General features: G+C 39.1%; 2 protein-coding genes across 2 annotated transcripts; both read right to left on the bottom strand.

Annotated features, from left to right (window-relative positions):
* Positions 1-1,783: 1,783 nt before the first annotated feature.
* Positions 1,784-9,820, bottom strand: LOC131694833 (uncharacterized). Its single transcript, XM_058983338.1, has 5 exons — positions 9,511-9,820; positions 6,666-6,902; positions 2,326-6,602; positions 1,877-1,976; positions 1,784-1,788 (listed from the first exon to the last, which is right to left on the bottom strand). Exons 1-5 carry the CDS (start codon positions 9,818-9,820, stop codon positions 1,784-1,786), a joined length of 4,929 nt encoding a protein of 1,642 aa, XP_058839321.1.
* A 4,282-nt stretch (positions 9,821-14,102) lies between these two features.
* LOC131694832 (uncharacterized) lies at positions 14,103-22,090 on the bottom strand. The gene is made up of 6 exons (XM_058983337.1): positions 21,781-22,090; positions 18,983-19,219; positions 15,147-18,919; positions 14,645-15,076; positions 14,196-14,295; positions 14,103-14,107 (listed from the first exon to the last, which is right to left on the bottom strand). Exons 1-6 carry the CDS (start codon positions 22,088-22,090, stop codon positions 14,103-14,105), a joined length of 4,857 nt encoding a protein of 1,618 aa, XP_058839320.1.

The following is a 22,090-nucleotide window of genomic DNA, read 5'->3' as shown; positions in this document are numbered from 1 at the left end:
AGCTGCAACGATTAGGCAATCATCGTTTGCGTACACTTGGTGATGAATTATGCGAGGTTATAACGAATAGTGATCCTGCTAGTACGTTGATAAGTATCAATGTACAAAGTTTGAAGGCCCACGCAATGGATATCGCTACAGATAGGATTTTAGCTAGCGTAGACTTCCTCGCCTTTAGTGAAACCTGGCTAGACGATTCTTTTTCAGTCGAGGTAGAAGGCTACAGTTGCGTCATCCAATCGAAGCGTACCGATACGAGAGCTGGTGGAGTAGCCATATACAAGAAGAACAAGACATCCATAATGGCTATTCCTTATACCATCCAACAACAAGCACACGCCGAGGACGCTTGCGGTGACATTTGTGCAGCAATGGTGACGGTAATGGATACCAGTATTCTTATAATTTCAATATATATTTCGCCAGGAACAACTGCGGAGCAGAGAAAGTCCTTCATATCACGCAGATTGTCTAGCTATGCTAGGCAGAAAATTCCTATGGTGGTCACAGGCGACTTCAATATTGACGTATCCAGACAAGAAAACAAAGATTTTATTGATTTTATGGATATATTTTTCCAATTAAGTGTAGCTACGCGAACGAATGAGGCAACCACACTTGGTGGTTCGGTATTAGATTTAATATTTACGCATAATTTAAGCGCGGAATGCACGCGATATTGTTCTTATTTTTCATATCATAGACCAATATTATCTGTACTATCAATAGAAGCACCCGAACCATAATCTGCATCTTAAAACCCTCGCTGGAATGAGACGATCAAAACTTGCAACGACAATTACGGTCGTCGAAATGGCCCAGCCCAAAGGTAAGTTAATTTTCAAAGCATCGGAACTTGAAAAGAAAAGTTGCATACAAATGCACATAGGACACATATAATAAATATTTATTTTCAGATTAGGACAACAAACCACCAAATCCATCACGAATAACGACGCCTGGTGATAGTCAGCCTTACGCGGATCAGTCTTCACGCAAAACGGTCCTTTTCAGGACCACAAAACACAAAACGGTCCTTTTTAGGACCACAAAACATTAAACGGTCCTTTTCAGGACCCCAAAAATGTTACAAAGAATTTATTTTGAAATTTCCAGTAAACATTCATTCAAAAAGTGCATTGGTTCAAAGTATCCATGAATGTCATATGATATGCCTAAGTTTAGTCCTACGTCAACACCGCGGTTATGTCCCGGACATTACCCACTCCTAGTTTTTTTTCACTGGTATTACCATCGGCGTTCGTATTTTGAGAGTGTGAGTGACTAAACCAATACCTTCTTACATGACTATCGCATGCAAATTACCGAAGGATGCCGTAATCCATCAGCAAGCAACGCTGATCACATTTCCCGGGCAGACCCCAACATGCCAATTCTGTAACCAGACAGCCCACTACAGAAAACCAAATACCGAAGAAGACGGATTTTAAATCCGTAAGAACAAGAAAAAAACTAGGAGTGGGTAATGTCCGGGACATAACCGCGGTGTTGACGTAGGACTAAACTTAGGCATATCATATGACATTCATGGATACTTTGAACCAATGCACTTTTTGAATGAATGTTTACTGGAAATTTCAAAATAAATTCTTTGTAACATTTTTGGGGTCCTGAAAAGGACCGTTTAATGTTTTGTGGTCCTAAAAAGGACCGTTTTGTGTTTTGTGGTCCTGAAAAGGACCGTTTTGCGTGAAGACTGATCCGCGTAAGGCTGACTATCACCAGGCGTCGTTATTCGTGATGGATTTGGTGGTTTGTTGTCCTAATCTGAAAATAAATATTTATTATATGTGTCCTATGTGCATTTGTATGCAACTTTTCTTTTCAAGTTCCGATGCTTTGAAAATTAACTTACCTTTGGGCTGGGCCATTTCGACGACCGTAATTGTCGTTGCAAGTTTTGATCGTCTCATTCCAGCGAGGGTTTTAAGATGCAGATTATGGTTCGGGTGCTTCTATTGATAGTACAGATAATATTGGTCTATGATATGAAAAATAAGAACAATATCGCGTGCATTCCGCGCTTAAATTATGCGTAAATATTAAATCTAATACCGAACCACCAAGTGTGGTTGCCTCATTCGTTCGCGTAGCTACACTTAATTGGAAAAATATATCCATAAAATCAATAAAATCTTTGTTTTCTTGTCTGGATACGTCAATATTGAAGTCGCCTGTGACCACCATAGGAATTTTCTGCCTAGCATAGCTAGACAATCTGCGTGATATGAAGGACTTTCTCTGCTCCGCAGTTGTTCCTGGCGAAATATATATTGAAATTATAAGAATACTGGTATCCATTACCGTCACCATTGCTGCACAAATGTCACCGCAAGCGTCCTCGGCGTGTGCTTGTTGTTGGATGGTATAAGGAATAGCCATTATGGATGTCTTGTTCTTCTTGTATATGGCTACTCCACCAGCTCTCGTATCGGTACGCTTCGATTGGATGACGCAACTGTAGCCTTCTACCTCGACTGAAAAAGAATCGTCTAGCCAGGTTTCACTAAAGGCGAGGAAGTCTACGCTAGCTAAAATCCTATCTGTAGCGATATCCATTGCGTGGGCCTTCAAACTTTGTACATTGATACTTATCAACGTACTAGCAGGATCACTATTCGTTATAACCTCGCATAATTCATCACCAAGTGTACGCAAACGATGATTGCCTAATCGTTGCAGCTCATTTCGCAGGTCTTGCATTTTCGGTGAATTAGAACCCTTAGCGTGATGAAACTTGAAGGCATTGGTGGGATTAGTCAGGTAAAGACCCTGAAGCGATGAAACACGCGACAAACCAACGTATACCAGCTGCTGGTCCTGGCTCTTGTCGTAGTCATATACAATCTCAGAGAATGTGCCGCCCTGTGACTTGTGTACAGTCAGAGCACATGCACTCACGACTGGAAACTGGATACGCTTGCATTTGATGGTGCCGCTCAGTTTGATATTCGCAGATCGCTTCGAAATAGGAGTCCAATCAGATTGCAGGATACCGGGTCTAGAATAAACGGCTGGTCTTGACTTGATCCTCAAAGCAGCTCCAACAGCTTCGCTCTCGAACTTCATCCACAGCTTGGCAATATGTCGTCCGGAGTCATCCTCAACATGTTCAACGTATTTCAGCTCACCGATAGCGCCATTTACTACGCCATCTTCAACGTCGACATTGGTAGTTATCATATAAGGCATACCAACTGAAAGGCGTAGCAAATACGGCATGCCTCCTGTTTCCACGACGCTCAGCTTGTAAAGCTTAATACGAGAACTAGCGAGCTGATCAGCATTTTTGTATCCCGCAAACACATCGTCGGCAATGCAGTCTTGTGCATCATGTGCGTTTAATGCTTCGTTGTTGTATTGCTCTACATCCACGTTCCGATGATAAAGTCTAATTGCCCTTGGTGCGTTTTGTTTGCACCATTCGGCTGTGCGAAAACGACCCTCGATCAATTCGGTTTCTTCTGCGGTTAATCGCAAACCGTTGCCGATCTTGGTCAATATATCGGAAAATTTGATATCGGTTTGACGCATAACTGTTACCAGCGGGAAAAAGTCGAGCGATTGCCACAGGACAGCCCCGTGGAATGAGTTTCCACATGCCTTGTAGACGGGTCTTGCATTGACTGGCGGTAGTTGCCGTAAGTCTCCGCAGAATATTATATTAATTCCACCGAATGGATCATCGTAGTTTCCGGTTATATCTTGAAGGCGTGCGTGTATGGTGTTGAGTACATCTGCGCCAATCATGCTCACCTCATCTATGATAATAGCTTTAACATTGGTGAAAGCGTTGCGATAAAGTTGGAGTGTTTCGAAGCTTAGCTTTGAATTACTACGGCGTGACATTGTGATGCGAAATGCAGAATGCACGGTAGTTCCTCCAATGGCAACGGCTGCCTTTCCTGTCGAAGCACATGCTACGTAGGCATTCTTCTGTGAGTTATGAGCTTGACTGAAGCGGTTGAAGGTCTCCATAAGTACTCGCAGTGTAAATGTTTTACCGCATCCAGCCGGTCCAGTGAAGAATAATTGCATTGGTTTGCTATCGGTGAAGCTGTGTAGCGAATCGATTACGTGCAAAATTAAGTCGCGCTGTTCCGCATTGGTGGATCGTACCATATCGCAGTAATCTTGCTTCGACATGACGTTGGTTCGTTGTCTTATAACCGCTCTCAGTGTTCCAGTTGGTAATTGCTCAATGTCATCATCGTTTGGTTCCATGGCAATCGACTGTACAAACTCTTCATGTTTCTTAGTTGCGGTGTTCTCCTGTTCGCCAGCTTCTTCGTTCTCACAAGTGCGTAGATATTCCTCGACAGTTTGTTCCAAGTTCAATTCGCAGTCGTATTCTCTCCTTTTTCTCAGGATGTCTGCCTCGTGCGCATTATACAGCTGAAGAAACTTGTTTCCATCGAGAACATCGCATAATTCGTTTCTAAACGGTAAGAATAGAAGGACTGATTCGCGCTTGTACTCAACAAGTTCGTTCATGCTATAATTGCACCATCGTAATATTCGCGGTGAGCTTCGGGCTCTGTAGCTGTTTGTATTTCTACACTTGGTGAAGTTAGCAGCAAAATCAGCCAAGCAAACATAATCCAATCCGTCGCGCTCTTCATACTTCTGGATAATATTCTTTGTCCACACGTCAGTAGAATCTTCTCCAATTCCCTCGTCGTCCATCTGCTTGTGCTGCTTCCTGGTCCTGGTCCGTTCGTGAGGCCACATCGTTGGCAGAAACTCTATTTTTCTGCTGGCCTCAGACATTGGTAGACGAAGAAGGTACCATGCGGCTTCCTGGGCACACATCTCTACAGAGTTCAGCATTTTTAAACTAACCTTCTTCAGTAATGCCGTGTAGTCCTGATCAGGATACTGCTCTTGCAAAAGGATGAGCTCGCGGTGTAAACCACTTATGCCCCGATTCGATTTGTTGACGTAGTCAACCAAGTAACATGCACACGAGTACACGTCAAGGATAAACTGCAGATCCATGTTGGAACGCAGTTTCTCTGCAATCCAAGGATTGAAAGGGTTTGTCCAGAGTTCCGTCATTGAGCGCTTTAAGAAAATTGTTGGGCGCTGTATCGAAGAACGGAGCACATCGAGATATTCATCGGGAGTACATCTGCAATCTGCAAGAAACTCCTCTAGAGTGTCAAATGATTTTGTTTCCAGTGATTCCCGCATCTCTGCGGAGCGTCGGCGTAATCGTCCACGGCGACTGTCATCAGTTGTTAGCGGTACCAATGACCGTTCTTCATTCATTGGCCAGTATGGTATGTTGAATCGACACCGCTTCTCGTTGCGTTTATAGCAAGTACGCGTGTGCCCATGAACCTGTTTGCCATACGTTTCACGTAGATCCCCTACACTAATAGAACAAACTGTTCTGATTAGTTGTAGGGTGGCGGGCATATGCTCAGAAACCGTTTCACGAGGATCATTTGCAAGCCAAAGCATGATGTGTGCATGTGGACTGCCGCGGTGTTGAAATTCAATGCGCTTGAAAAAATCAATAACATAATGGCTGCCAAATGGACTGAATCTAGGTGAAGATAGAATATGCATTATGACATCAACGAGTTTATTGAAGAACAAACAACAAGTGGTTGGGTCGTCATTGACCAGTGTCGCTCGCTGATAGGCATTCAACTCACGCAATGGTTCTGTTAAATCGATGCCGTTATAATGATTTGAGAGCTTGTGCAGCTGTTTCAACAATAGTGGCCATTGAGTTTCGCTCGCGCTTAGCGTCAGAAACATTGTTGGCTTGCCCAGCTGTCGAATCATGGCGAAAAGGTCCTGTTTACGTCGATACCAATACTGCACTGAGTTTGGAATCGATTTCATAAACGACAGATTTCGTTCCATGAGATTCTCCAAGAAACTTTTGTCGCTCAGCTGGGCTCGCGTTATGTTTGCAGTTCCCATACATTTGTAGGTATGCTGCAATCCCTCAGTAACTCGAAGACGGAGAATTTTCATAGCCATATACAGTAAGTGATTCGGCTTGGCTCCACGTCTATCACTCCGTCTCAGCTCACTGGTGGCCTTCATGAAGGGTGTTACGTGAACGCCAGCTTTGAATTTTCTTGGATATCCCAAATAGATATCTGGAAAAGACAGCTCTTCAGCGTTTTCATCGTAAACAATCGACATCGGCCTCTTGTTTTGAGCCGGAGCAATTTCCAGACATTTATCTTCATTCCATAACAGCGTTTGTTGCTGACCAGCAAACAACTCGACATCGTTGGTTGCTTCAATGACCTCCAATTCTATCATACTCATTTCTTGAGATGAACTAGATTGTTGGTCCGCACCAAAAGCTGTTAGTCGATCCTCGCACAGAGATATTCCTTCCCGTTTATATAATGGTGTGGTGACTAAATATTTAAGCCAAGCCTTCACGACCGACTTCTTGACGAATCCAGACAAGTAATTTGATTTATGTATTAGATGTTTTTTAATTGATACATTAAAAGCGTAATCGTCTTCAAGCTGACGAGGAAGCACCCGAACCATCTCATCTACATCTACTGGAACATTGATGACCTGCCCAATGATGGTGTAACTGCCTACAATTTCGGATAATACTTCATAAAAAGGAAAAATTGCCAAAGTGCAACCTCATAACACACCTTGTGCCTGGCGCAGACGACGAATCTGCATAAACGGCAGTCGTGGTGAAATCAGCCTTTCGCTAATCGGATCCAAGGGCGGAAGATCTGGTGGACAGCTTGGGTACTTGAATCCGTTCGACGTGGACAGATTTGGTACTGTACCTCGCTGCAAACTGCTACGACAGGTCTGGCATAACTTGAATCCCGCAACTGACTCAAAGTCTCCAGCCTCCAACAGCACTCTCCTTCCTTGCTCTGTGATTGACTTCAGATCGTTGGTGAACCAAAGTCTATCACACACGCTACATGCAACCCCGAATTCATTATCAATGAACCTTTCGCGAAATTCGCGATCAGCTCTCGCAAAACCTGTCCCATCTTGTGTTTGACACGATGGGTTAATTTCTGTAATTTTTCATTAACGCAAATTTTTATTGTCAGATTCACATTTATTATAATAGCTTACCCTGACTTATTAGTGCAGGAATTTGAATGTGCTCGATCTGCAAAGAACGAGATGGAACGATTCCTGCAAAGTTCAACAAAGTTTTCAGTAACGCAAATTTATTATCAACTTGATATTTATTATAATATCTTACCCTGACTTATTAGTGCAGGAATTTGAATGGGCTCGCTCTGCAAAGAACGAGATGGAACGATTCCTGCAAAGTTCAACAAAGTTGGATTATTTTGTGTTTAGAAAGTTAGTCTAAATCATTCAGACCAACGCTAAGAGAATAGACTTGTATGGTTAATAAAATTTGGATAGAATTTTCAAAATAAAATTATTGGTCGGGAGACAAAAATTTTATTTAATGAGTACAATAATATTTATTAATTGCTTAAATGAAACATATCGTTCTCTTTTTTGTTAATTACCTGATAGAAATTTAAACAAAATAATTGAAAATAAATTTATTTGATTGAAATTAAAAGTTCATTGCAATGCATTGCTATTTTAATGAAAATGAAAAAAACATTAGAAGTCTTTGTAAACTCCAAATATGTATCCTAATTTACTCCATATGTATTAATTGTGTAACTCAATCGAAGTCATTCAAAGTTACTACAAAAATTCCTGTTGCCAGAAGCAAAGAAATAATCAGCATATTATATAGTGTGGGGCATTCCTCTATAAGAGATTCAAGGAGATGAAAAGCTCCTTCAATATGCTATCAATTTTATTGAACAATTCTCGACAAACATATGATTAGGGCGTGTAAATCAACTGTAAAAATTCACTTAAAGTTGAAATTTCGGACAAATCGTTACTGGTCAATCACAGATATTTGTAGTAAACAAAAGAGAATAGTTGTATCTTACGTTAACTGCTGTGAACTGTTACGGTTTGTCCCGAATTATATATATATATATATATATATATATATATATATATATATATATATATATATATATATATATATATATATATATATATATATATATATATATATATATATATATATATATATATATATATATATATATATATATATATATATATATATATATATATATATATATATATATATATATATATATATATATATATATATATATATATATATTGCCGTAAGAAATTACTCCTATTTCGTTGAAGTCGCAGCAATGCGCGACGGGTATTAGATATTAAAACTTGGAATTTCGGAAAAAATATAATATTGTAGTTGTAAAATGGATATACATTTGACGCGGAAAAAATATGGGAACAGTTTGTAGTTTATTGAAATACTTCCAAATTCTAAAATAAAATCTAAAAAAACTGTTTGTGCCCATACATTATAACCATTACTTTCCACTAAGAATAGTTGAAACTCTTTCACTCACAATTCTCTGTTTCACTCGTTTTGACAACATTTTCCCAACTCATGTTCAAAATATGGAAAAGCGCACCCTATCATATAACGTAAGCAGAAACGACAAATTATTCAATTATCGGTGGTTTGTTTACATGGGAGTTATGTGAGTTCAAATTCAACAGTTGAGCACCCGTTGTATTCGTTCTCATAAAACTGACGAAGTAAACAAACCACCAAGAATTGTCAAACACGAACTTCATTCATCATGAGTTCATTCGTGTTGTCATCCTGTAGAACTCAATTAACGAGAGAACAACAACGAAAAAACTAATCAAAGTAGATCCTGTCACAATATAAGCAATTATAATGATCATTTTATATGATTTACCAGTATTTGAAAACCGTTACCTAAATATTTAGTGAAATGCATATACATTTTTATATATATATATATATATATATATATATATATATATATATATATATATATATATATATATATATATATATATATATATATATATATATATATATATATATATATATATATATATATATATATATATATATATATATATATACAAAATTAAATGAATAATACGGATTTTTGACTGAATGTTTTCTGTTCATCACGAATCGCATCAGGTTATTTTAAGCTGTCAAAGAGGAGTTTCGATTTTTCACCTCAACATTATTATTCAATTATATCATAACATACAAAATTTAATCAATAAAAGTATTTGCAATGCTAATTCAATCCATCAATTCTTGTTAAATATATGTATATATATTTTTATTCCATGTTATGCTCCATTAAACCTTTAATATATAATACTTTTCAATATTTCTTTCCGTATTAAGACCATTTTATGGGCCAAAAATTCGACGATTAATCATAAATCATAAATACGGGAACATAGAATTGATGTGTTGAACAAGCGTTGTCAATTATATTACATTACGAAGAGTTAGTTTTCACCGAATGTATTTAATTAGAACTGAATTTGTTCAAGCGCAGTCGTGTGGAAACTCAATTCGACGTAATGCAGAATATAAAATAATACCTTGATAACTGACATCCACGTCTAGAAAGATGCCCTCAATTGCGACAGACACACGCATGATGTGGTTAGCGCTTCTATCCGCATTCGTATTGATATCGATACCTGCGACCAACTGAGAACTCCTATCCGTTTCAGTGCCGGAACCAGAAACATCAGTCTCTCTCGCAAGCTTTTTCCGTTGCCGATACTGCCTCATGCGTTCAGCATCGGACACTGCATTCCTTGGCGGTTCTTCCGCGTTCACTACCACTTTTTCGCGCTTTCTTTTGTTGCACGTCGCAACGTATTTGTCTCGCATGTGCTTAGACATCTTTCAAAATCAATTTTTTTACACTCGATTCAAATAGTACGACAGCTTTTATAGCTTCCGAGCCACAAGAGAAGCATATCGAGAAGCTTAAAGAAGGATGGACTTTCATTGTACTGTGGTCGAGTATAAAAGACACAACTCAGCATTTTTGTTACCATCAGTCTGTTTGCATCATCGCAAGGCTTCGCACATGATATGAGCCGCTTTTCGAATGCCGTTTCGGAGGGAATGAAACCCGTTACAAAGTATACCAGCTCGCAATAATTTTTGGTATTGATCCAAAATCATATCGGGTTTTGTCAGTGCTAGCAAATTGATTCCTAGAGTTAAATTAAATTTTCTTACATAACAATTATGTATTCGTCCTAATGAGGACGGTTTGCAAATAACTGGTGATGCAGGAGGAGAATTCTTTGAAACGATTCAAGCCTTGCCGCCGATTAGCTTCTGCTGCGTACACACATACGAACGTTCCCCGTTCGCAGCTCATGTCGAATGAGATTGCCACATTCACTGATTTTCTAGGACTTGCAAAAACCTACGGGTTTGTAGATTAATTTGATAAACATTTGCTTATATGAATCACTGGTACATGTACAGCAAACTTGACGCAAACTCAATGCAAGTTATTAAAAGGAACTTTCTAATTCAATTCTTTTCCATTATGTTTTCATCCTAAAAAGAACGGTTTGCAGATAACTATGTTTGGTGATATCAGGCGAGAATCCTTTCTAAAGATTCGAACCTTGCCCGAATTCGCTTCTGCTGCGTACATACACGAACGTTCCCCTTTCGCAGCTCACATCGAATGAGCATTGTATATCGCAATGCGATCTCTTTTATAAACTTCTTAGTGCAGATGGTAGTCCATCCCTTTGTGCGACAAATGGAAATATTTTCATCATTCTCTTTGGCGTGGCTTTCGCTTAGTAGCAGGGTTGCCACATTCACTAATGTTCTAGAAAGATTTGCATTGTAGATTAATTCGATAAACATTGGTTTATATGTGTCACTGCTAAAGTACAGCAGACTTGACAGGCGCAAACTCAATGCAAGTTATTAAATGGAACTTTCTAATTCAATTCTTTCTCCATTATGTTTTCATCCTAAAAAGAACGGTTTGCAGATAACTATGTTTGGTGATACCAGACGAGTACATACACCAGATGCGTACATACACGAACGTTCCCCTTTCGCAGCTCACATCGAATGAGCATTGTATATCGCAATGCGATCTCTTTTATAAACTTCTTAGTGCAGATGGTAGTCCATCCCTTTGTGCGACAAATGAAAATATTTTCATCATTCTTTTTGGCGTGGCATTCGCTTAGTAGCAGGGTTGCCACATTCACTAATGTTCTAGAAAGATTTGCATTGTAGATTAATTCGATAAACATTGGTTTATATGTGTCACTGCTAAAGTACAGCAGACTTGACAGGCGCAAACTCAATGCAAGTTATTAAATGGAACTTTCTAATTCAATTCTTTCTCCATTATGTTTTCATCCTAAAAAGAACGGTTTGCAGATAACTATGTTTGGTGATACCAGACGAGTACATACACCAGATGCGTACATACACGAACGTTCCCCTTTCGCAGCTCACATCGAATGAGCATTGTATCGCAATGCGATCTCTTTTATAAACTTCTTAGTGCAGATGGTAGTCCATCCCTTTGTGCGACAAATGAAAATATTTTCATCATTCTCTTTGGCGTGGCTTTCGCTTAGTAGAAGGGTTGCCATTGTAGATTAATTCGATAAACATTGGTTTATATGTGTCATTGATAAAGTACAGCAGACCTGACAGGCGCAAACTCAATCCAAGTTATTAAAAGGAGCTTTCTAATTAAATTCTTTCTCCGTTATATTTTCATCCTAATAAGAACGGTTTGCAGATAACTATTTTGGTGATACCAGACGAGTACATACACCAGATGCGTACATACACGAACGTTCCCCTTTCGCAGCTCACATCGAATGAGCATTGTATATCGCAATGCGATCTCTTTTATAAACTTCTTAGTGCAGATGGTAGTCCATCCCTTTGTGCGACAAATGAAAATATTTTCATCATTCTTTTTGGCGTGGCATTCGCTTAGTAGCAGGGTTTCCACATTCACTAATGTTATAGAAAGATTTGCAAAAACCTACGGGTTTGTAGATTAATTCGATTAACATTGGTTTATATGTGTCACTGCTAAAGTACAGCAGACTTGACAGGCGCAAACTCAATGCAAGTTATTAAATGGAACTTTCTAATTCAATTCTTTCTCCATTATGTTTTCATCCTAAAAAGAACGGTTTACAGATAACTATGTTTGGTGATACCAGACGAGTACATACACCAGATGCGTACATACACGAACGCTCCCCTTTCGCAGCTCACATCGAATGAGCATTGTATATCGCAATGCGATCTCTTTTATAAACTTCTTAGTGCAGATGGTAGTCCATCCCTTTGTGCGACAAATGAAAATATTTTCATCATTCTCTTTGGCGTGGCTTTCGCTTAGTAGAAGGGTTGCCATTGTAGATTAATTCGATAAACATTGGTTTATATGTGTCATTGATAAAGTACAGCAGACTTGACAGGCGCAAACTCAATCCAAGTTATTAAAAGGAGCTTTCTAATTAAATTCTTTCTCCGTTATATTTTCATCCTAATAAGAACGGTTTGCAGATAACTATTTTTGGTGATACCAGACGAGTACATACACCAGATGCGTACATACACGAACGTTCCCCTTTCGCAGCTCACATCGAATGAGCATTGTATATCGCAATGCGATCTCTTTTATAAACTTCTTAGTGCAGATGGTAGTCCATCCCTTTGTGCGACAAATGAAAATATTTTCATCATTCTTTTTGGCGTGGCATTCGCTTAGTACCAGGGTTTCCACATTCACTAATGTTCTAGAAAGAAATGCAAAAACCACCATTCAAAGCACGGCTAATTAATGCTTTTACAAAATCATTTCTATCAAAATTTACGGTAAAATCTACGGAATCTACTACCCAATTGTTTTAATTATTTCCCAACAAATCGCGCAAAAATCTGTTCCGTACAGCACAGCGCAAATAATTGACGTTGGAAAACAAATCGGCAACTTCAGCTGCCAAACACTTAGAAACGATCGAAGCATTTTTCCGTTAATATCACTTTTCTGACTCAAATTTTTTATTGGTTTTATCGCACATTTTTCGGATATTATTATAGAAAATAACTAACCCGATAAGAGGGAAGTTATTTTCCAAAGCACGAAATGGAAATTTCAATTGTAATTCTGAGAACGATTTTGTGGTCCTAATAAGGACCGTTTGTTGTGAATATTATTTTGCCGTTTCCCGCTCGGCATGATGATTATTCGCGTGGCATGGATAGCGCACAGATTGGTATCTTTCAACAAACTAACCAGGCAGGCCTCGCTGGCTTCTTAGAGGGCCATTACGGCTGAGCTCCGGAAGAGTAGGTTTTGAAATGCTGTGCAATCTCACAGACCAGGCACTGGAAGAGCAGCTTGCGAATTAGTAACTCTGTCCACTTCTGAGAGCGATGAATTTCACGCAGGGCGACGACAGTTCTTGGTTGGCAGCGATAAGGCAGTAGCTATGATTTGGTTGGTGGTCAAAATGCAGCTTCTCGTTGAGCAGCACACGTACGTGCGTTCTGCTCTGTAGCTTACACACGTCTGGCTTTAAGTAAAACTGTGACACCCATATTTATAGGTTCTAGCATTAATGTTGATTCGCATTAAAAGTAGTTTTTGAACTTTTTAAACAAGTTTTACATAGCAAACAAGGTATCAATAGCAAGCGTTGAACGTTTTCCTTTCGATTTATGAAACAAAATTAGTAATTCCTTTCGTAGGAGAAAAGTTATTAGAGTTCAAAGTGTACGTAACGCATCCGTTTCGAAAATTTTGAAATGACACCCAGTATAGTAAAGAAAGACGTAAGTCCTACGTCAAAACTAGGAGTGGGTAATGTCCGGGACATAACCGCGGTGTTGACGTAGGACTAAACTTAGGCATATCATATGACATTCATGGATACTTTGAACCAATGCACTTTTTGAATGAATGTTTACTGGAAATTTCAAAATAAATTCTTTGTAACATTTTTGGGGTCCTGAAAAGGACCGTTTAATGTTTTGTGGTCCTAAAAAGGACCGTTTTGTGTTTTGTGGTCCTGAAAAGGACCGTTTTGCGTGAAGACTGATCCGCGTAAGGCTGACTATCACCAGGCGTCGTTATTCGTGATGGATTTGGTGGTTTGTTGTCCTAATCTGAAAATAAATATTTATTATATGTGTCCTATGTGCATTTGTATGCAACTTTTCTTTTCAAGTTCCGATGCTTTGAAAATTAACTTACCTTTGGGCTGGGCCATTTCGACGACCGTAATTGTCGTTGCAAGTTTTGATCGTCTCATTCCAGCGAGGGTTTTAAGATGCAGATTATGGTTCGGGTGCTTCTATTGATAGTACAGATAATATTGGTCTATGATATGAAAAATAAGAACAATATCGCGTGCATTCCGCGCTTAAATTATGCGTAAATATTAAATCTAATACCGAACCACCAAGTGTGGTTGCCTCATTCGTTCGCGTAGCTACACTTAATTGGAAAAATATATCCATAAAATCAATAAAATCTTTGTTTTCTTGTCTGGATACGTCAATATTGAAGTCGCCTGTGACCACCATAGGAATTTTCTGCCTAGCATAGCTAGACAATCTGCGTGATATGAAGGACTTTCTCTGCTCCGCAGTTGTTCCTGGCGAAATATATATTGAAATTATAAGAATACTGGTATCCATTACCGTCACCATTGCTGCACAAATGTCACCGCAAGCGTCCTCGGCGTGTGCTTGTTGTTGGATGGTATAAGGAATAGCCATTATGGATGTCTTGTTCTTCTTGTATATGGCTACTCCACCAGCTCTCGTATCGGTACGCTTCGATTGGATGACGCAACTGTAGCCTTCTACCTCGACTGAAAAAGAATCGTCTAGCCAGGTTTCACTAAAGGCGAGGAAGTCTACGCTAGCTAAAATCCTATCTGTAGCGATATCCATTGCGTGGGCCTTCAAACTTTGTACATTGATACTTATCAACGTACTAGCAGGATCACTATTCGTTATAACCTCGCATAATTCATCACCAAGTGTACGCAAACGATGATTGCCTAATCGTTGCAGCTCATTTCGCAGGTCTTGCATTTTCGGTGAATTAGAACCCTTAGCGTGATGAAACTTGAAGGTTGGTGGGATTAGTCAGGTAAAGACCCTGAAGCGATGAAACACGCGACAAACCAACGTATACCAGCTGCTGGTCCTGGCTCTTGTCGTAGTCATATACAATCTCAGAGAATGTGCCGCCCTGTGACTTGTGTACAGTCAGAGCACATGCACTCACGACTGGAAACTGGATACGCTTGCATTTGATGGTGCCGCTCAGTTTGATATTCGCAGATCGCTTCGAAATAGGAGTCCAATCAGATTGCAGGATACCGGGTCTAGAATAAACGGCTGGTCTTGACTTGATCCTCAAAGCAGCTCCAACAGCTTCGCTCTCGAACTTCATCCACAGCTTGGCAATATGTCGTCCGGAGTCATCCTCAACATGTTCAACGTATTTCAGCTCACCGATAGCGCCATTTACTACGCCATCTTCAACGTCGACATTGGTAGTTATCATATAAGGCATACCAACTGAAAGGCGTAGCAAATACGGCATGCCTCCTGTTTCCACGACGCTCAGCTTGTAAAGCTTAATACGAGAACTAGCGAGCTGATCAGCATTTTTGTATCCCGCAAACACATCGTCGGCAATGCAGTCTTGTGCATCATGTGCGTTTAATGCTTCGTTGTTGTATTGCTCTACATCCACGTTCCGATGATAAAGTCTAATTGCCCTTGGTGCGTTTTGTTTGCACCATTCGGCTGTGCGAAAACGACCCTCGATCAATTCGGTTTCTTCTGCGGTTAATCGCAAACCGTTGCCGATCTTGGTCAATATATCGGAAAATTTGATATCGGTTTGACGCATAACTGTTACCAGCGGGAAAAAGTCGAGCGATTGCCACAGGACAGCCCCGTGGAATGAGTTTCCACATGCCTTGTAGACGGGTCTTGCATTGACTGGCGGTAGTTGCCGTAAGTCTCCGCAGAATATTATATTAATTCCACCGAATGGATCATCGTAGTTTCCGGTTATATCTTGAAGGCGTGCGTGTATGGTGTTGAGTACATCTGCGCCAATCATGCTCACCTCATCTATGATAATAGCTTTAACATTGGTGAAAGCGTTGCGATAAAGTTGGAGTGTTTCGAAGCTTAGCTTTGAATTACTACGGCGTGACATTGTGATGCGAAATGCAGAATGCACGGTAGTTCCTCCAATGGCAACGGCTGCCTTTCCTGTCGAAGCACATGCTACGTAGGCATTCTTCTGTGAGTTATGAGCTTGACTGAAGCGGTTGAAGGTCTCCATAAGTACTCGCAGTGTAAATGTTTTACCGCATCCAGCCGGTCCAGTGAAGAATAATTGCATTGGTTTGCTATCGGTGAAGCTGTGTAGCGAATCGATTACGTGCAAAATTAAGTCGCGCTGTTCCGCATTGGTGGATCGTACCATATCGCAGTAATCTTGCTTCGACATGACGTTGGTTCGTTGTCTTATAACCGCTCTCAGTGTTCCAGTTGGTAATTGCTCAATGTCATCATCGTTTGGTTCCATGGCAATCGACTGTACAAACTCTTCATGTTTCTTAGTTGCGGTGTTCTCCTGTTCGCCAGCTTCTTCGTTCTCACAAGTGCGTAGATATTCCTCGACAGTTTGTTCCAAGTTCAATTCGCAGTCGTATTCTCTCCTTTTTCTCAGGATGTCTGCCTCGTGCGCATTATACAGCTGAAGAAACTTGTTTCCATCGAGAACATCGCATAATTCGTTTCTAAACGGTAAGAATAGAAGGACTGATTCGCGCTTGTACTCAACAAGTTCGTTCATGCTATAATTGCACCATCGTAATATTCGCGGTGAGCTTCGGGCTCTGTAGCTGTTTGTATTTCTACACTTGGTGAAGTTAGCAGCAAAATCAGCCAAGCAAACATAATCCAATCCGTCGCGCTCTTCATACTTCTGGATAATATTCTTTGTCCACACGTCAGTAGAATCTTCTCCAATTCCCTCGTCGTCCATCTGCTTGTGCTGCTTCCTGGTCCTGGTCCGTTCGTGAGGCCACATCGTTGGCAGAAACTCTATTTTTCTGCTGGCCTCAGACATTGGTAGACGAAGAAGGTACCATGCGGCTTCCTGGGCACACATCTCTACAGAGTTCAGCATTTTTAAACTAACCTTCTTCAGTAATGCCGTGTAGTCCTGATCAGGATACTGCTCTTGCAAAAGGATGAGCTCGCGGTGTAAACCACTTATGCCCCGATTCGATTTGTTGACGTAGTCAACCAAGTAACATGCACACGAGTACACGTCAAGGATAAACTGCAGATCCATGTTGGAACGCAGTTTCTCTGCAATCCAAGGATTGAAAGGGTTTGTCCAGAGTTCCGTCATTGAGCGCTTTAAGAAAATTGTTGGGCGCTGTATCGAAGAACGGAGCACATCGAGATATTCATCGGGAGTACATCTGCAATCTGCAAGAAACTCCTCTAGAGTGTCAAATGATTTTGTTTCCAGTGATTCCCGCATCTCTGCGGAGCGTCGGCGTAATCGTCCACGGCGACTGTCATCAGTTGTTAGCGGTACCAATGACCGTTCTTCATTCATTGGCCAGTATGGTATGTTGAATCGACACCGCTTCTCGTTGCGTTTATAGCAAGTACGCGTGTGCCCATGAACCTGTTTGCCATACGTTTCACGTAGATCCCCTACACTAATAGAACAAACTGTTCTGATTAGTTGTAGGGTGGCGGGCATATGCTCAGAAACCGTTTCACGAGGATCATTTGCAAGCCAAAGCATGATGTGTGCATGTGGACTGCCGCGGTGTTGAAATTCAATGCGCTTGAAAAAATCAATAACATAATGGCTGCCAAATGGACTGAATCTAGGTGAAGATAGAATATGCATTATGACATCAACGAGTTTATTGAAGAACAAACAACAAGTGGTTGGGTCGTCATTGACCAGTGTCGCTCGCTGATAGGCATTCAACTCACGCAATGGTTCTGTTAAATCGATGCCGTTATAATGATTTGAGAGCTTGTGCAGCTGTTTCAACAATAGTGGCCATTGAGTTTCGCTCGCGCTTAGCGTCAGAAACATTGTTGGCTTGCCCAGCTGTCGAATCATGGCGAAAAGGTCCTGTTTACGTCGATACCAATACTGCACTGAGTTTGGAATCGATTTCATAAACGACAGATTTCGTTCCATGAGATTCTCCAAGAAACTTTTGTCGCTCAGCTGGGCTCGCGTTATGTTTGCAGTTCCCATACATTTGTAGGTATGCTGCAATCCCTCAGTAACTCGAAGACGGAGAATTTTCATAGCCATATACAGTAAGTGATTCGGCTTGGCTCCACGTCTATCACTCCGTCTCAGCTCACTGGTGGCCTTCATGAAGGGTGTTACGTGAACGCCAGCTTTGAATTTTCTTGGATATCCCAAATAGATATCTGGAAAAGACAGCTCTTCAGCGTTTTCATCGTAAACAATCGACATCGGCCTCTTGTTTTGAGCCGGAGCAATTTCCAGACATTTATCTTCATTCCATAACAGCGTTTGTTGCTGACCAGCAAACAACTCGACATCGTTGGTTGCTTCAATGACCTCCAATTCTATCATACTCATTTCTTGAGATGAACTAGATTGTTGGTCCGCACCAAAAGCTGTTAGTCGATCCTCGCACAGAGATATTCCTTCCCGTTTATATAATGGTGTGGTGACTAAATATTTAAGCCAAGCCTTCACGACCGACTTCTTGACGAATCCAGACAAGTAATTTGATTTATGTATTAGATGTTTTTTAATTGATACATTAAAAGCGTAATCGTCTTCAAGCTGACGAGGAAGCACCCGAACCATCTCATCTACATCTACTGGAACATTGATGACCTGCCCAATGATGGTGTAACTGCCTACAATTTCGGATAATACTTCATAAAAAGGAAAAATTGCCAAAGTGCAACCTCATAACACACCTTGTGCCTGGCGCAGACGACGAATCTGCATAAACGGCAGTCGTGGTGAAATCAGCCTTTCGCTAATCGGATCCAAGGGCGGAAGATCTGGTGGACAGCTTGGGTACTTGAATCCGTTCGACGTGGACAGATTTGGTACTGTACCTCGCTGCAAACTGCTACGACAGGTCTGGCATAACTTGAATCCCGCAACTGACTCAAAGTCTCCAGCCTCCAACAGCACTCTCCTTCCTTGCTCTGTGATTGACTTCAGATCGTTGGTGAACCAAAGTCTATCACACACGCTACATGCAACCCCGAATTCATTATCAATGAACCTTTCGCGAAATTCGCGATCAGCTCTCGCAAAACCTGTCCCATCTTGTGTTTGACACGATGGGTTAATTTCTGTAATTTTTCATTAACGCAAATTTTTATTGTCAGATTCACATTTATTATAATAGCTTACCCTGACTTATTAGTGCAGGAATTTGAATGTGCTCGATCTGCAAAGAACGAGATGGAACGATTCCTGCAAAGTTCAACAAAGTTTTCAGTAACGCAAATTTATTATCAACTTGATATTTATTATAATATCTTACCCTGACTTATTAGTGCAGGAATTTGAATGGGCTCGCTCTGCAAAGAACGAGATGGAACGATTCCTGCAAAGTTCAACAAAGTTGGATTATTTTGTGTTTAGAAAGTTAGTCTAAATCATTCAGACCAACGCTAAGAGAATAGACTTGTATGGTTAATAAAATTTGGATAGAATTTTCAAAATAAAATTATTGGTCGGGAGACAAAAATTTTATTTAATGAGTACAATAATATTTATTAATTGCTTAAATGAAACATATCGTTCTCTTTTTTGTTAATTACCTGATAGAAATTTAAACAAAATAATTGAAAATAAATTTATTTGATTGAAATTAAAAGTTCATTGCAATGCATTGCTATTTTAATGAAAATGAAAAAAACATTAGAAGTCTTTGTAAACTCCAAATATGTATCCTAATTTACTCCATATGTATTAATTGTGTAACTCAATCGAAGTCATTCAAAGTTACTACAAAAATTCCTGTTGCCAGAAGCAAAGAAATAATCAGCATATTATATAGTGTGGGGCATTCCTCTATAAGAGATTCAAGGAGATGAAAAGCTCCTTCAATATGCTATCAATTTTATTGAACAATTCTCGACAAACATATGATTAGGGCGTGTAAATCAACTGTAAAAATTCACTTAAAGTTGAAATTTCGGACAAATCGTTACTGGTCAATCACAGATATTTGTAGTAAACAAAAGAGAATAGTTGTATCTTACGTTAACTGCTGTGAACTGTTACGGTTTGTCCCGAATTATATATATATATATATATATATATATATATATATATATATATATATATATATATATATATATATATATATATATATATATATATATATATATATATATATATATATATATATATATATATATATATATATATATATATATATATATATATATATATATATATATATGCCGTAAGAAATTACTCCTATTTCGTTGAAGTCGCAGCAATGCGCGACGGGTATTAGATATTAAAACTTGGAATTTCGGAAAAAATATAATATTGTAGTTGTAAAATGGATATACATTTGACGCGGAAAAAATATGGGAACAGTTTGTAGTTTATTGAAATACTTCCAAATTCTAAAATAAAATCTAAAAAAACTGTTTGTGCCCATACATTATAACCATTACTTTCCACTAAGAATAGTTGAAACTCTTTCACTCACAATTCTCTGTTTCACTCGTTTTGACAACATTTTCCCAACTCATGTTCAAAATATGGAAAAGCGCACCCTATCATATAACGTAAGCAGAAACGACAAATTATTCAATTATCGGTGGTTTGTTTACATGGGAGTTATGTGAGTTCAAATTCAACAGTTGAGCACCCGTTGTATTCGTTCTCATAAAACTGACGAAGTAAACAAACCACCAAGAATTGTCAAACACGAACTTCATTCATCATGAGTTCATTCGTGTTGTCATCCTGTAGAACTCAATTAACGAGAGAACAACAACGAAAAAACTAATCAAAGTAGATCCTGTCACAATATAAGCAATTATAATGATCATTTTATATGATTTACCAGTATTTGAAAACCGTTACCTAAATATTTAGTGAAATGCATATACATTTTTATATATATATATATATATATATATATATATATATATATATATATATATATATATATATATATATATATATATATATATATATATATATATATATATATATATATATATATATATATATATATATATATATATATATACAAAATTAAATGAATAATACGGATTTTTGACTGAATGTTTTCTGTTCATCACGAATCGCATCAGGTTATTTTAAGCTGTCAAAGAGGAGTTTCGATTTTTCACCTCAACATTATTATTCAATTATATCATAACATACAAAATTTAATCAATAAAAGTATTTGCAATGCTAATTCAATCCATCAATTCTTGTTAAATATATGTATATATATTTTTATTCCATGTTATGCTCCATTAAACCTTTAATATATAATACTTTTCAATATTTCTTTCCGTATTAAGACCATTTTATGGGCCAAAAATTCGACGATTAATCATAAATCATAAATACGGGAACATAGAATTGATGTGTTGAACAAGCGTTGTCAATTATATTACATTACGAAGAGTTAGTTTTCACCGAATGTATTTAATTAGAACTGAATTTGTTCAAGCGCAGTCGTGTGGAAACTCAATTCGACGTAATGCAGAATATAAAATAATACCTTGATAACTGACATCCACGTCTAGAAAGATGCCCTCAATTGCGACAGACACACGCATGATGTGGTTAGCGCTTCTATCCGCATTCGTATTGATATCGATACCTGCGACCAACTGAGAACTCCTATCCGTTTCAGTGCCGGAACCAGAAACATCAGTCTCTCTCGCAAGCTTTTTCCGTTGCCGATACTGCCTCATGCGTTCAGCATCGGACACTGCATTCCTTGGCGGTTCTTCCGCGTTCACTACCACTTTTTCGCGCTTTCTTTTGTTGCACGTCGCAACGTATTTGTCTCGCATGTGCTTAGACAT

The sequence above is a fragment of the Topomyia yanbarensis genome, unplaced genomic scaffold, assembly GCF_030247195.1.
Source record: "Topomyia yanbarensis strain Yona2022 unplaced genomic scaffold, ASM3024719v1 HiC_scaffold_166, whole genome shotgun sequence".
Taxonomy (NCBI): Eukaryota; Metazoa; Arthropoda; class Insecta; order Diptera; family Culicidae; genus Topomyia; species Topomyia yanbarensis.
This window is presented reverse-complemented; position numbering and strand designations above follow the sequence as displayed.